The sequence below is a fragment of the Psittacula echo genome, assembly GCF_963264785.1.
Source record: "Psittacula echo genome assembly, chromosome: 6".
Lineage (NCBI taxonomy): Eukaryota > Metazoa > Chordata > Aves > Psittaciformes > Psittacidae > Psittacula > Psittacula echo.
In genome coordinates this window covers 77,485,456-77,501,986 of record NC_137743.1, presented here as the reverse complement: position 1 = coordinate 77,501,986, position 16,531 = coordinate 77,485,456, and the positions used below count along the sequence as shown (strand labels likewise).

Below are 16,531 nucleotides of genomic sequence, written 5' to 3'. Positions count from 1 at the left end.
GGTGGTGTTCTAGAGACAAGGTTGTCTCTCGTATGTAATTTTCTTGTTTTGTTGGAGTTCAACATCTTAGAAGGTCATGAGTAAGTAGGTGAGTACAGGAGATGTAGTTCTGCAGGAGAAAAATGAAAGAACCGCTGTCTTCACTTTCGTACTGAATTACAATGCAGCTTCCCTAATTCATACAAACTCAAAAGCTTTAAAATAATACAGGTCCTGCTGCTCACTCTTCACTCCTATCTTGCATGTTTTTTCTGCTGGGAAATGTGGGAAAGTTTTGCCTTGTGATTTGAGGATCAAATTCATCAATCCATTCGTATAAGAGGTGCTCATGAGGCAAGAGCACTAGCCAAGCAGCTTGGCTCAGCATCACAGAAATAATGGAGTTATATCTGAACATGGAAAATGGGAGTCAAGTAGTATGCCAGAAGCATACATGACTTGTTCTATACCGTATTTTAATTTGAGCATGTTTGAAAAAAAAGCCTGATTGGTTTAGGTTCTAGAGGTCACTCCTACAGTATTAGTATTGGGACTGCATAGCAGTACTGTAATTCAAAGGGTGAATGATAGACAAATAGTCCATTAGCGAATCCTGAATCAGCTGTATTTCCAGTACTACCCACTTAGTTATCCTTGTGTTTCCAGACAGGTTAATTTTATAATCAGAAACCGCTGACTTATTTTCAATTAAATCAAGAGCAGAGATATTATTTTGAGGCAAAACAAAATTAATTTTCTGTGCAGCTGTAGTTTGAACAAAAATTGATGTAATGTCATAATCCTTAAATTGAGTAAAATAATTCTGTGATAAACAGTTGCTTGAATGAATGTCATGAAGTAAGGTCAAGCAAGAGAAGAGGATGCTTACCACATATTTTTCTGTGGAGTTTTGTAACAAATGATTGAATCTCACAGAAATTATTAAAGATCTTCAGAAAATGCTTACAAAAAACAATTAGTGTTGAGCATTTAAGCAACCACTTCACAGAAAATATAGTGTTTAAACTTAATTATATTAAAACAATAAACAAAGTAAATTTTAACAGTGTACAGTACTGTAACTCAAGGCAAAGTCAATAATGTCCTAAGATGTACAGCGTAAGAAGTATAGTGGTAATTGGAGAGGTTTACTGTGTGAGACATTTGTAAACATGATGGCTAAACATTTGAAATGTTAGCTGAGGTGTAGCTAATGGCAGTAACTATATCCATCTAATTGCAAATCACTTAACACCTTTGACTTAAAAATGTGCAGTTCCCTTCTGAACCTAATTCTTAAGTTGGATATTGACTTCTGTGTCTGTTCTTGAAGGTTAGAACATAATTTCTACAAAGAATGTTTTGTGTCAAAAATGTGTTTGAAAGACTTCATCTGTGAACTTGTGCATTTAAAACTTGTAAGCTATTTGATAAGCTGAAGGTAAAAAAATCTACTTTAATCATGTTTGTACTCAGGAAGCAAATAGATTTATCATTAGTGCATGTGCTTTACCTGGAGTGTTCTTGTACCTTGGAGACAGAACTCCTACTACACACTACAGAAGGGGTAGTAGGAAGTTTTTTATATACATGCAAAATATTTACACATGAAGCTTAATACCATTGGAGTAAGTAGCAAGATATGTGTCTACTGAAGGGTGCTTTTCATTCTATTTTATTTTTCCTTTAGTGTTACACTTGTCCATCAGGCTAAGAATAAACCGATGATATTCTAATTTAATAAAGATGATAAAGAATATCCGATGGACAGCCATGAATAAGAATAAACTGATGATAAACCAATTTACCTGGTTTGTCCTGAGATTCTCACTTGAAAGTTATTGTAATATGTTATAGTCTGCTTCCACTGCAAAAATATTAGTTTGCTACAGATCTTTGAGGGATTTGTTTTGATTCCTAATTCAAGGCAGAGTATTTCTTGGGCCTTATCCCTCTTCAGGGTGACTCCTTAGCTCATTGTGCAATTCCTCCTGTAAGAAGAGTAAAGAAATCCGGATTTCTCATTCTGAAAGATCCAACACTTCACCTTCTGATGACAATAGCATTCTTGTTCTAATTCAGTTTGCATTCAATAATGCAAATTGAAGCTTATATAAATGAGATTTTTTTTAATCTGTTTTTGAAAGTTTATTTGCTGTCCATTGTAATTTCAGCATTTGTCTGTAATTTCAGTTAATTTACAAAGCAACTGAAGGTTTCTTGAAACTTAACAATGGAAAGTTACTGAAGTATTGATAATGCTGGCATATACTCTTTGGGATTTGGTTTCTGTTAGTATTTTATGAAGGACAAACCCAAAAGCTATCCAAGAAAACAGATTTAAGGATACGGCTGTCCAAAAATTCAGATTAGGGAATTTAAATCTATTGATAATCCTCAGCCTCTGTGGGTTTGGCAGATGTCAACAGCAAGCTTGGCTAAACAATCCACAAAATAGGTGCTGTAAAGCTGTGTTTATTTTTGAATCCTGCCGTGCCCTTTGCGATAAGCTGTATGCTGGGACTGAGTGTTTTGAAAGCAAAATGCTGAAATTCTGGGTGTCTGTGTGAGTTGTCTACGGGCAAGGATTTAGGGACCAGGATTAGTGTGAAAAAGCAGGCTGCAGGGCTGGGTTGGTTCTGTGACATTGCTGGAGCTTGAGCAATAGATTGAAGCCTGACGCTAATTGTTCCACAATTATGTTTATCCACATTCCTGAGTAGCTGCACACGTAGTCAGTCTGCAGCCTAGACTGTGATTTGAGATGGGCAGGGATGATGGTCGGTGATGGCACAGGGAATTTCAGGACCAGCTCAATTGTAGACTTCCTGGGGTAGGATTAGGACTGCTCCTGCATTATTCTGTGTTTGTTTCTGTATTTTTGGGCAGAAGTGGTTTCCACATCTCTGCAAAATGTGGAAGGGGTGGGGTTTATGAAAAAGAAAGAAGGCTGAGGAAGGCAGATGACTGGGGGCCTGGCAGGTTTCCACAGAGATGAGCAGATTCTGTTCAGTTTGGGCATTTAGTTTTCTGTTGTGTACATTTACTATGTAGACAAGGGCTAGGGTGTATAAAAATGGATGTCATGCAGAAAGTGTGAATATTTCATCCTGCCAAGCCTTTAGAGATAAAAGTGTGTCTGTGCTGGTTGGCTGAGATTTCAGGTGTCACTTATGTAGCTGGTCCATATGACAAAGCTAATGACTTGGAGTGCAGTTTTATGAAAGTTGAGGCTGCCAAACAAGGCTTATTCTTGAAATTTGACAGGCCCTGAGGAGACAATTTGAGAGTGTGAATGCTTTTTGCACAATCCCTTGGCAGAGCAGTTTGTTCCACATGTTTTAGCCTGATGAGAAACGGGGATGTGCTAGGCGTAGACGTGCAAAAATAAAGGCTGCAGAAAGAAAGGGTCTCTTTCCACTTGGTCTTCAGACATCTGCTGAGGGCTGACCCAAGGTGATGTCAATACCTTGTTTCTGCGGCCAGCGTCTGACCAACTCCTTTTGCTCCATGTATGCAAGAACAGGCAAAGACATGGCAGCATCCACATGCTGCATAAACTCCAGTAGTAAATAAAAATACCACCAACAAAAAGATCCAAACAAACCTCCCAGTGGTAAAACCAGGTCTGTTCCTCACAGTCTGTGATGCACTTTGATAGTACTTCTACATTTTATGGCAGTTAGCTTGTTTCTTGTGTGTAAAAGTCCCTTGTGGTGATGGAAGGAAGCTTGGTAATGTTTCATGCACTACCTAAACTGTCATCTGGACATTGATAAAATGCCAGTATTTTTATTGAGGGAATCCGTTAGAAATATGAAGTTTCATTATATTAACATGTTCATAGTTGTGGTAATTTTCTGTTTTAAGAAGAAGGTGACCAAATAAAGAAGGGGTAAACATTGAAAATTACTTTCTGAGATGTTCAAGGCATCTTAAAAAATTGGGGAGATATTTCCACTTTTACTATAAACCTATACAGCAGCTTGGTCCAGTTGCTGAATAGTTGCTTTGCCTTTTTCTATGCTGTTCATTACATGAAGGAAATCACAGCTGCAGAGCATGCTCTGAGCTCCAAGAGATTGCTGCTGGCTCAGAGACTTCTCACACCCCAAGGATGATTTTAATGGAGAAAGTTCTAGTTATTTGCTAAGATGACTTATTAGAGGGGAAAAAAGGGGCATATGGAGAAAATTGGTGCTTTTGGGGTTTTTTCATTCTTTTAGGCTCTGGGGCCCCTCTTTTCATGTCTTGACTTTGGCTCTAACTGAACCATGGGCATCGGTTGTTTTCTTAGTTGTCTTAATATCCAGACCATAATTTCCAGCCTCCTTTTCTAGGCACTCTATCTTACAACAGATTTACTCTTTGAAATTGTTCAACCCTTTTCGGATGCCCATCAGCATATTACATACTGGCAAGCAGCAGTACTAAAATATGTGTACCTGGCCCTCTAATGAATCTAATCACACAGGGGAAAGCCCATGTAATATGAAACAGAGCTGTATTTTTGATCTCTAATTGATCAACTACATCTGCTAGCAAGTGTTATGAAGGAGGGGGGCTTTACAGAGAGAGACCCTTGGTTGGACTCCTAGGTGTTGTGGAGATTTCAAAATACAGTTAAGGTGATAATATCCCTAAGTGCTAGAATGCTTAGAAGCAGAGCTACATCCCAAGAAGTTAATCACCGTTTAATTAATCATGTTATAATTTAAGTATTTAGAGAGGATTATTTCACAAAACACAGGTTTATGAAGTAAATCCCATTGGCTGGCTGTTTTTAACAGAGGAAATATTTGAAATGCTGGAGCAATAGCCACAAATGCTCTGCTTCAGGTTGTCAGAATAATGTTTTGCCCTATAGCATCTGTTCTGTCTTAGTAGAGGAATGGATATGATTAGGTAGTAGGCTCTTGCCTACTTGTAATTTCTGTTGTTTCAAGACTGCAATTTATCGGGTTGAGTTTGTTGAAATGATTGTACCCGGGTTTCCCCATGGATCACACATGCATTTTGTGCACTGGACTCACTGTAGTTGTTCCCCCTTTGAACTCCAAATTTGGTTTAAACATGCATGTCTGGACACCACAGCTGAGACCAAGATGGATTTCAGAGTGCCTGGTTCTCTACCAGTGCCAGTAGTATCAATAAGAACTGAAGCTGTTTTGCTACGCAAGTATGGCAAATGGATAAGCCCTGAAGCTTCAGCATATGTCTTTCTTGCTTCCTTTAGACACACTGAAGCATAGTTTGATTACATGTATGTATGTGGAATGTTTATAGTTGAATGATATGCTTCCCTGGTTCTTTGCCTATAGAGATATTTACACAAAAGCACAGACGTTCTATTTCACGTGAGATATATTTCAGTTACGTTTGATTCCTCTGATGTTTGTATATATAAACAGAAACACGGGACGAATATTGTTAACATATCTTCACTGACTTTGAGAAAACTAGAAAAAAATGTTAGAACTGAGTACATGAGAAACATGCAGCTTGTTTTTTCTTAGAGAAAAATGTGTCTTTTTTCATTTTCTTTAAATGCACTTTCCCCATCTTGCTGGTTTTTCATTTTCTACCATTTGTATTTCTTAGTTTCACCTCATAAACTCATATGCTTCTGTGGTCATACATAAAAATCCCTATCCCCAGACACCACAGTTGGATAGAAATTAAATTTGCTGGTTGGTTTCACCATTCATTCACCATTCATCTCAGTGAAGTGAGTATGTTGGTCTTTTATCACCGTTACTTTTGCCATCTGGCTTTTTCCCTACTACTCTCAGTAGCAGTCTAGGGGCCTGACGGAACTACCTGGGATCACCTGCCTATGTCAGGAGAGGGTCAGAGAATTCTGAGTCCTGGAGCTGCATTGATGCTGAAATAAGCTACTTTCTGGGGCTGTATTTGTTAGAGCAAAAGCATCGGTCTCTGCATGCCTTCTCCGCTCCATACTGATCAAAAAGTTCATTTTAATAACATTGGTTCTGTTCACTCCACAGTCTCGTCACTTGAAATGTTTGGATTTTGTTTTAAATTGTGCTTTTCCTTTAAATGCTTCTCATATAATATTATTTTGTTGCATGTGTTCATACAAGGTACTTGAAAAGGTGTTGCCCAACACCTTTTTGTTGGTGGCTGTAGACTGAGCAATACATAGATTTTTGAATTTGCTATCAACAAGAACTGGTGTTATGAAAGATTACGAAGGAAGAGGAAATATTGAGAGATATCTTGTACAGGTTTGATACTGATGATACAGCTGGGAGTAGATTTGGACAAGATTTGGACAACACTGTATGTTTGATTTGGGAAGACAGTAGAGAAAACATAAGAAAATTGAATATTTAAACTAGGGCTTTATTGGGCAAGGGGGAAGATAAGAATTTATTCCTACCTACTACTAGTATGGAAAAGTACCCAGTTTTCAGTTTTAAGTAGGTATCATCTTAGTTGCTTCAGTGTCTCTGGAAGTTGCTGGAATCTGGGTACTCATGGGTGAATTTGAATTCTCTGTGAGGAGAGAAGGATAGGAGGTAGCTGGTTTTCATACGAAAATACCCTGGATTAGATATTTTGTGTTCTAAATCTAATGCAAGAAATTACATTCATCATCAACATATGGAGGCAATTTTTTTTGGTATTTTACTGGTATAGCAATTTTTAAGGTCAGGAACATCTATATATGTTTTTTCAGATGATTCCGTGATATGCATGACTGGAAACTTCCTAAGAAGAAATTAGGTAAAATATTAAGGAATAAGAAATATTTTCCTTAGACTTTCAAGCACCAATATGTAACTTATATAAGAGCAGTGGTTCAAAAGAAGAACTTTTCATTTTTCATGGTTGACTCTGAACAACCTGAGCAAATACAACATCGTGATCTGCTTGTGTATATGAGACTGTATTTTTACCTGAAGCAGAACTTTTCAGAGCTCACAAACTTACTATTCATGAAACGCCACTCTGATGCCTGGTAGTTTGAAGGTTGATAAAGAATAAAGTTGTATGAGCAAGACACCATTATCTGTGAAGTGAAAAACATAGTGAAGTAGGCTTTGATTTTTGTCAGTGAATTTTTCTACTTGTCTAAATGTATTGTTGCACCTTATAAAAGATTGAGGGGATAAGCTGAGGGTGGTTGGTTGCTCTGTATCTATAAATTTGACATGACTTTAAGCTTATCTCAGGTGACATTATGTTTCCCAGCACTTTTAATTTAATTTGAGAGACTGAGTGGTACTTTTCTTCCCCAAAGGTTACACTTTGTATTCTGCGGTGATTTCAAAGGGATAGTTTGAAATGCTGCTATCAAAATGCATGGATTGAAGTGATGCTCTCAACATTAAAGTAGCAGAATTACAGCCTGGAAGAGAAGCTGACACTTTGAGAAATGCTGCTCTTAATTTTTTTTTTCCCCCCCTAAAATTTCCTAAGAATATTTGAATTTATTAACTCTTCCTGAAATTGTGGGTCTTCCTATGTTGGCCAAAACCATTTCTGTTGCTTAATGCAAATGGTCAGCGTAAGGAACAAGCACAGCCTCTGGTGGCTGGATCCTACCAGTTCATTTCTCCTGAATGGGATTGAGTGCGCCCTCAGCAAGTTTGCCGATGACACCAAGCTGTGTGGTTCAGTTGGTACGCCGGAGGGAAGGGATGCCATCCAGAGGGACCTTGACACACTTGTGAGGTGGGCTGATGCCAACCTGATGAAGTTTAACCATGCCAAGTGCAAGGTCCTACACCTGGGTCGGAGCAATCCCAGGCACAGCTACAGGTTGGGCAGAGAAGAGATTCAGAGCAGCCCTGCAGAGAAGGACTTGGGGGTGTTGGTCAATGAGAAAATGAACGTGAGCCGGCTTCAGTGTGCGCTCGCAGCCCAGAAAGCAACCGTATCCTGGGCTGTATCAAGAGGAGCGTGACCAGCAGGTCGAAGGAGGTGATCCTGCCCCTCTGCTCTGCTCTCGTGAGACCTCACTTGGAGCATTGTGTGCAGTTCTGGTGTCCTCAACATAAAAAGGACATGGAACTGTTGGAACAAGTCCAGAGGAGGCCATGAGGATGATCAGGGGACTGGAGCACCTCCCGTATGGAGACAGGCTGAGAAAGTTGGGGCTGTTCAGCCTGGAGAAGAGAAGGCTGCGTGGAGACCTCATAGCAGCCTTCCAGTATCTGAAGGGGGCCTACAAGGGTGCTGGGGAGGGACTCTTCATTAGGGACTGTAGTGACAGGACAAGGGGTAACGGGTTCAAACTTAAACAGGGGAAGTTTAGATTGGATCTAAGGAAGAAATTCTTTACTGTGAGGGTGGTGAGGCACTGGAATGGGTTGCCCAGGGAGGTTGTGAATGCTCCATCCTTGGCGGTGTTCAAGGCCAGGTTGGATGAGGCCTTGGGTGATATGGTTTAGAGTGGGGTGTCCCTGCCCATGGCAGGGGGTTGGAACTAGATGATCTTAAGGTCCTTTCCAACCCTAACTATTCTATGATTCTGTGTGTTATCACTGATAAGAATCATTCTTTATTGCCTTCTAAAAAACAATGTCAGAAGTCCTTTAGATCCTTTCTAGTTCTATCATAGTAATTTCAAGGAGCCTTCATTAAAAAAACTGGGAGACAACTCGTTTGTGAGAATTGGTCTATGCTTTGTGAAGCCTTCACATAACTAAAAATTACAGATATACAGTAAGAGAGAATAAATTCACAGTCTCTGTTGCCTTACTCAGATTTGCCAAGATAAACACTCTAATTTTTTTTTCATACAGTGTTTCTTAAAACCTGTAAAAGGAAATGCCTCTTTCTGAAGTATATTTAGTCTACCAAATGTCTTCTTGTGTGTTCAAAGTTAAGCGTTTTGAGAGTTTCTGTAATTCCAAATGTTTTTCCTCAATTTGGTTGCTGTAAATTAACTGTTAGCCTTTTGCTCTGTATCATACATAAAGAACAAAATTGCTACTGCTCTTCAATGACACTTTTCCTGGAACAGCAATTTTCAGTGGCTTGGCAATATTGAATAGAATTTCATAGACTAAAGTGGGTGTTTTCTGAAGAAGTCTGTGGATTTTGGTTTGCCTTTCTTTGGCGAACCATAAATATCACAGATACATAGCAAATCGGGAAAGCATCTAGCAATTACTTTAATATATTGTTAATGACCTTTTAATTACATGGTTTAGCTGGATTTGCAGTTCAGTTTCCATCCCCTTTTGAAGATGAATACTGTGTATAATATGTGAGTGAAAAGTCCTGTAGTGCTTGTAATCAAAATAACATGTTCTTTCGGAGAAACTATCTTTCTGTGTTGGGTGGCATGTGCCTGGCAGGAGGATGCAGAGTGTGTTTTACCCTTCCTCTTTGTCAAGGTGATGTGTCAGTTGGGGTCCTCTTTCTTCAAACTCAATATATCTAAAGTGATGGCCTTATCTGAATGTATCAAATAAACTTTTACTCATCCTTCCTTCAGTACTCTCTCTTTCCTTCCCCATTCTCCTCACCCTTTACTGATATTTGTCTACCAAAGGTTATATATATACATGGCTTTTTGAGACAAAACAAAATACATGGTGGTTTAGAGATGTGACAGTGCAAGAATGCTGTTTTGTGTCACACTCTGATGTGCCTCGGTCCCTTGATTTATGTGATAATCCTTGGGTAGTACCTAAAGATACACTCATCTACGAGCAGTAATGCATAACATTTTTGTAGTACTTTCAGTGATGTACAAACATGAGTCTGATAAAAAGACTGATCTACTTGGTACACTAAATAAATGCTAATAGAAATATTTTGTGTTGTTATGAAAGTATAAGTACTGACTGCAGTTTATGTAATTTCTTTTTGCAACAGAATGCAGTAAGTATGACTCGTTTGCAGTGCTGATTTTGCTGCATGCCAAATTTTAACTGTCTCATCTAAAGCTATGCAAGTTTTGCAATCTTTGATTGATAACTGCAGTTGGTGTGAGGGGCAATTTGATGTGGCTGAGAAAGTTTGGTGATCAGCTATGATTTTGCTTTACCTAAAACTCAAATGATAAAAGTAATCTGTGCTACCTCAATATTTTCTAATCTGCTTGCGTGTTCTTAATCTCAGTTAGCAACCATATCCTTAATTTAAACATTGAAATGATTGCAGTTGCCCTTAATCATAAAAATTCTACCACCATAACTTGGTCTTCACAGGTAATGTATAGCAGACCTATCTGATAGTGTATAAAGGCTTAGTGGTCTATTCTGCAAATTTTCAGGCTTCCTGAATAACCAAAATGTTCTTCATGACTAGTAATTAGAAAAGAAAACAAAAAAAGGAGTGGCAGAGGAGAAAGAACCCCACAACTCCAAAGCCAAGAAGAGAAGACCAGCAGCTGATACCCAAATTTACTCTTGGTTGCAGCTATTTCTGTATATACATGTATGGAATTCTTATAATGCTAATGACTGACACAAGCACTGGGAAAGTCGAATGAAGCTGCTGTCCCCCATTTCTTTGAAAGGGGCATTTTAACCCAGTCTGCAGAATAGGCACCTGGCCTCCAAACTGCGCTCATTTAAGGTAATGGAGATGAAGTGGTAAACCACAGCTTTTACACTGCAATCTTGGCCCTGGTGATGTCAGCAGTAAACATCAGTTGACTTGAGTGAGCGAGGGCTTTACCAGTGGTATTTGGTTTCTGCAGAGAGTCATACACATGCTTGCTCCCTAACCCCGTTTAATCAGAATTAGCCTTTTAGAGGATTTGTGGTTGATAAAGTTCTTTTAATTTCCCTCATTTCAGGGGGAAATTACATGAGCAGTTTGTTGGCAAGAAAGAGGTGGGTTGACCTCTGGAGCCAATAGTCTCTTAACCCAGGTGCAGCTGCAACCAGAATAGCAGCTTGGGCTGTGGATCTGGAGTGAAATATTGGCAACTAAGTGGAAAAGAGCTAATGCTACTGTCATAGTTTTATTCATCAGAACCCACAGGAGATGACATTTTACGTATGGGGACAGATTAGTGCAGGCAAAACTTCTGTTGTTTGTTCCCTGACACCACGGGTGCTTTTATGACTTGTCCCAAAAATATCAGTACAGAGGCATCATGAATATAGCCTACAGAGTTTTTGTCCCTCCCAATGGAGAAGGCCTCAGGGAAGGATTTGGTCTAAAATTTCCAAACTAATCTCAATAAAATATTGCTCCAACCATCATAATCACAAAGCTGGAAGGATTAGTTAATAAAGCAGCTTGTTGACTTGCAGTGACTTACTCCAGCTGAGTTCCAGGGTGTTTATACAACAGCAAACGCAAACATGTTTTGTCTGACAGGACAACAGCTTTGAGCAATTCATTATCAACTACTGTAATGAGAAGTTGCAGCAGATCTTCATTGAACTTACCCTAAAAGAAGAGCAGGAGGAATACATACGAGAGGTAATACTTGAATGGATCTTTCCTTATACCCTCCTCTTCCTGTTGTCCCTGTGAAGATACACAGGCATGTGTGCTGGAACCTTTTCTTAGGGAATAGTCATTTTTTGGCATGGAGCATGTTTACGTTGGACTGTGTGGTAGTTACATTAAGCAAAAAAAAAGTTGGGTTTGGTTTTGTTTCACATTATGAGTTCTCCAGGTGAAAACCAGACCCAATTCTCATTCATTGGCAATGACTGGCAGTTCTGAGCAAGGGCTCATTTATTAGAAGACTAATACTGCTTTCTGTATTAGTGCCACTACCCTACCGCCTGTGTTTTAGATTATGCAGTAGTGTCTGGGCTACACCCTAACAGTGGCCACAGCTAATCCTGTTTCAAAAGGGACGTGGGTGGGTAAAACAATAGCACACACTATGAAAGAAACTACAAATAGATTTTTGGTTCCAGCTTTTCTTCAGTTAAGTTTTGAAGGGAGCTGTGTCAGCTTTCTGGGTAAGTTTATGATGTGCTTTGGAGCCCAGGCTCTGGTGTTTGATGTTATTCTGTGAGTAAACATCGAAGTTTTAATAGGTTTTAGCAGTACTCCCCGTGATCTACAGAGCTCAGACAAAATACCAGCTCACAGCTGTGCAAACTGGCGTGCGCTGTCCCTGCTCAAGCTGGATGACACCATTTTGCTGTATAAACATTTCTAAAAAACAAATAACGTTCCTGCCTCATAATCCTGAGGATGATGATGAGGAAGCTTGGGAATGTCTGTCTGCTTGTTTGCATTCAGTGGTGAAACTCTTGAAACGTCATTACGGCCATTTGCTTCTTGAATGATATGTAAAATACCCTGAAAAAGCTAAACTGCAAGAAGTACTGCAGAATGCGAGTTAAGAATGGAATTAATCTTTGTTTTTCCAGTCCTTTGCCCCACCGGTGTTACCTCCTGATAAGTTTTATTGCTGATATATGAAAAAAAATTAGGAATATCTGAACAACAGCCAGATTCTGGATTTTTCAGACGGTCTCATCTAAATTTAGCTCTCCCTCTTCCTCCCATTAATTAAAAAGAAAAAAAGAGAGAAACCAAACCACTAAGAGCTTACAAATTTTGTTCTCGGATGCTTACAGAGGAATGAGCTTACTTCCTTATTCCCTTATATCCAGTGGGATCATGGGCAGAGCGGTACCGGGCAGGCGGACACGGGAGGAGCCTGGCGGGACGCCATGGGAGTGCATGGGAAGCTGACACGGGTGGGGGAAAGGAACGGAGAGAGGGCTTGGCAGGCACTCAAGGACAGTCATTTTGCACAGATAGTGTTAGTAGTAGATGGTCGCATTTCTTTCTTAACAAATAAAATGTTGGTAAGCATATAGAATTCAATTTGAAAATAGTGTTTTAGTTAACTGGAATATAATTTAATTGCCTCGAGGAAAAGCTGCCTCGGTTGTTTTCCTGTTCATACATTTTGGTTTTTTTTCTTATAGGGGATTGAATGGACTCATATTGAGTATTTCAACAATGCTATAATTTGTGACCTAATAGAAAACGTAAGTTATATTCAAGAATCTCCCTGAATAATTTTTCAGTGCATAGATTGAATTTAGCTGTAGAGTCTGTATGCATCTTCACGCACTTTGAGTTTGTAAACCAAGCCACTCCTTCTATTAGTCATCTTATTTTGTATGGTAAAAGTTTATTTTACTAATATTTTTCCTATAAGGCCGTATGTTCCTTTGTTAGAAATGTTCAGCAGCATCTACACAAAAAAAGAAACCAAACCCAAACAATTCTTTAATGTTTACATTTAGTGCTGTTTTCAATAGCAGATATCGCGTGCTGCATTGTAAATAACATTTCTTTTTATATGGAAACTAGAAAACTCTATGACTTGTGACTGAGTGCTTTATGTACAAAAAGTGCTTGTATCTAATAAGAGGACTTCTTATGGCCTTAGCAAAGCAAGAAAGATAAAATTCCTTGACAATTGGAAAAGAACAGGTTTTTAACCATTAACATGAAATGTAGGATGGTTTTACCCTTAAACAGGCTACTTCCAGTTAAATTGGAGTCTGAGTAAGTTATGCAAAATTCCAAGATGAAGTTCAAGACTGCTTCTGATCTCAGAAGCAGACTTTCAAAACTGCAGATACTAAAAACCTGTTGGAAATGGGGATAAGGAAAAGAGCCAAACTTTGAGATGGCTTAAGGAACATTTTACTGAGTAGCAGAAGTCAAGCAGGAGAGAGCGGTGTTCTTTTTATGCATTGATGGAAACAAACACTAAAGCTGTTGTCTTGAAACTTCAGAACCAAACTGGAATCCTGGCCATGCTAGATGAAGAATGCCTGAGACCAGGAACTGTTACCGATGACACCTTCTTAGAAAAGCTGAACCAAGTCTGTGCCACTCACCAGCATTTTGAGAGCAGGATGAGCAAGTGCTCCCGGTTCCTCAATGACACCTCCTTGCCTCACAGCTGCTTCAGGATCCAACATTACGCTGGAAAGGTACCTGGTGAAGCAGGGAGTACGTGGTGTGTGAAGGCTGCCGCACACGTGGCTTTGGTAGAATGGAGAGGCTCTTTCTCCATTAAATGATGTTACAGTAATGGAGAAGAACTGCTTGAATCAATAGTTGATCAAAAAATCTAGATCTGCCTTAATCTTTTCTGTTGTAAGCCTAGATTTCGTGATTTGGGCTGGAAGGTTTTCAGATATCATAGACTCATGGAATGGTTTGGGTTGGAAGGGACCTTAAAGCTCATCCAGTTCCAAATCCCTGCCATGGGCAGGGACACCTTCCACTAAAGCAGGTTGCTCCAAGCCACATCCAACCTGGCCTTGAACACTGCCAGGGATGGGGCAGCCACAGCTTCTCTGAGCAACCTGTGCCAGCGCCTCAGCACCCTCACACGGAAGAACTTCTTTCTTCATAATGTCTAATCTCATTCTCCCCTCTGTCAGTTTAAAGTCATCATTGTCCTGTTACTACATGCTGTTGTAAAAAGTCTTGCTGCTCTAGCTGAAATCAACAGTAGTTCTCCATCAAAGGAGAAAGATGTCCCACATGTTTGATGGTGAACTGCTTGTGCTGCTAAGTTTCTGGAAATAAAACATTTAGAATTACAAGAATTCACACATCTGAAGGCAAGATACTTTGGGAAACATGGCCTTTGTTGCTGAACTAGCTGAAGTCCTTAGTCGTGTTGATGAGAAAGTGGAGGGTTTGTACATTTGAAGAAACTGAGTTTATTTGGACAGTCTGCATGTTTAAACAGATGGAAGAGAAAGCCATATAGGGGGCTTGCAAGTGTATTTGCTTTTTACAACATAAGCAGCATGAATAAATACAAGTCTGACGGGTTTTGCTGTGTAATTCAGTATGACTTTTGATTAATTAAAATAATTTGTGAAAAGAGATTTTATTAAAACAAAACAAAAAAAAAAAAAAAAAAGTGAAGCATAGGGGTTGAAACTACATTTCTTGTTTGAATCTCCCGAACTGTTACTTTCACACAGTGAAGAATACTTGGAAAGTGTTTTATTTTTCCAGCACTGTTTAATGCTTCCCTAATTTTTAATGATTTCTCAATCTTACCATTTTGAATAGCTCAATAATTTTCTCATTCAGAATAGTCTTGGAAATACCATCTTTTCAGCCTTTGAGGTGGCCATTTGTTAACTTTGCGTTATGTGTTTACCAAGAAGATTCTATAATTGCATGTAACGAATCAGAGATTAATACTTAGATATTTCTTTGGTTGTCAAAATTAAAAGCAAATTGAAAATCCCCCGGTACTTTGTAAAGGACTTCAAACAGATTGTGTCTTAGCAGGCACTGGGGGTCTTCAGTTGTTAGTGGCGTTTACTTACCCAGCAGAGCAGTCAGTGAATTCCTCCTATTTTGGGAGGAATGTTGTTTTTCCATCCTCAGCTGAGAACTTTTTGATCTAGTCACCGGACAACAAAAGGTTGACTCTCCTTTTATGAAATAGAAGCAAGTTCATACGAGCAGTTCTTGCAGTAGTGTATTTACCACACCTAACAGAAACAGAAACGTGTACTCAGAAATGCTGCCTGAGTTCCCAATCACTTGCTATTGTGTAAAATATGGCTATGTCTGTACCAGTTTTATTCAGTATTCTGTGTACATAGCACGTATCTACACAGAACTGAGAAATCTGAAGCTGAAGAATCCGTATTATTAATTGTCACAATTAATCAAATTCCCTACCCTCAAAAATTAAAAAGAACAGTAGCAATCTGGGATCTCCATGAAGTTCCCCTAGATGCCTCCTGGGTCTCCAGCTGCAGGTCAGAGCTTTGCATTTATGCTTGTTGTTGTTGGACTGTTTTCCTGGTAAAAGTCATCTAAAAGAACAGTCCCCTGAGGACTGCAGATAGCTGCTTGCTGCTGTGATATCAAGAGGTGATATTTCATATCTTGTTTTAGTTAGGCAAATAACGTAAGCATTAGTACTTTGAAGGGAAAGGGTATTTTTGTTGCTGTGATTGAAAAGAAAGAAAGAAAATCTTTTTTCAGTCAAAAAAAGATTGTTTTGGAGTATTGGCAAGTGGTGGTGTATCACAGTTGTCACGGGAGAAGGTTTTTTCCCATTTCAGAAACCAGAATTGATCAGCACAAGGACCTGTTAGCAGTGTGAGAAAATGCATCTTTCTCAGATAGCATGTTCACAGCAATTTCATCCAACTGAAAGTCTTCCAAATGTCAAATTTAAAATGAAATCTGAAATGTCTTTTGTGCTGGGTAGTGAGAAAGAAGGAGAAATCGATTTCTTGGGTCAGTTTTGAAGTGGCCTATGTGATAGTACAGAACATGCTCTGATGAGATTCTTCTGTATTGTTCAGGTTATGTACCAGGTGGAAGGATTTGTTGACAAAAATAATGATCTCCTGTACCGTGACCTCTCCCAGGCCATGTGGAAGGCCAGTCACTCTCTTATCAAAGCGTTGTTCCCAGAAGGTAACCCTGCTAAGATCAATCTAAAGAGACCACCGACGGCAGGTTCACAGTTCAAGGCTTCAGTGGCTACCCTGATGAAGAACCTTCAGACAAAAAATCCCAACTATATCAGGTAAATTACCCTGTGGCAAAGCTCTGGTGAACTTTTGTTTGGCAA

At 39.2% G+C, this 16,531-nt stretch overlaps 1 protein-coding gene across 4 annotated transcripts in view; it reads left to right on the top strand.

Moving 5' to 3' along the window:
- The window catches only part of MYO1B (myosin IB), a gene marked incomplete at both ends in the record, with an annotated part of 100,174 nt that overhangs the window by 60,850 nt on the left and 22,793 nt on the right, over positions 1-16,531 (top strand). For all 4 annotated transcript variants that reach the window (XM_080621399.1, XM_080621398.1, XM_080621397.1 and 1 more), the window contains 4 exons: positions 11,293-11,397; positions 12,876-12,938; positions 13,698-13,898; positions 16,260-16,486. In XM_080621399.1, the coding sequence (XP_080477525.1) occupies positions 11,293-11,397; positions 12,876-12,938; positions 13,698-13,898; positions 16,260-16,486 (596 nt within the window). The remainder of the gene's footprint in view (positions 1-11,292; positions 11,398-12,875; positions 12,939-13,697; positions 13,899-16,259; positions 16,487-16,531) is intronic.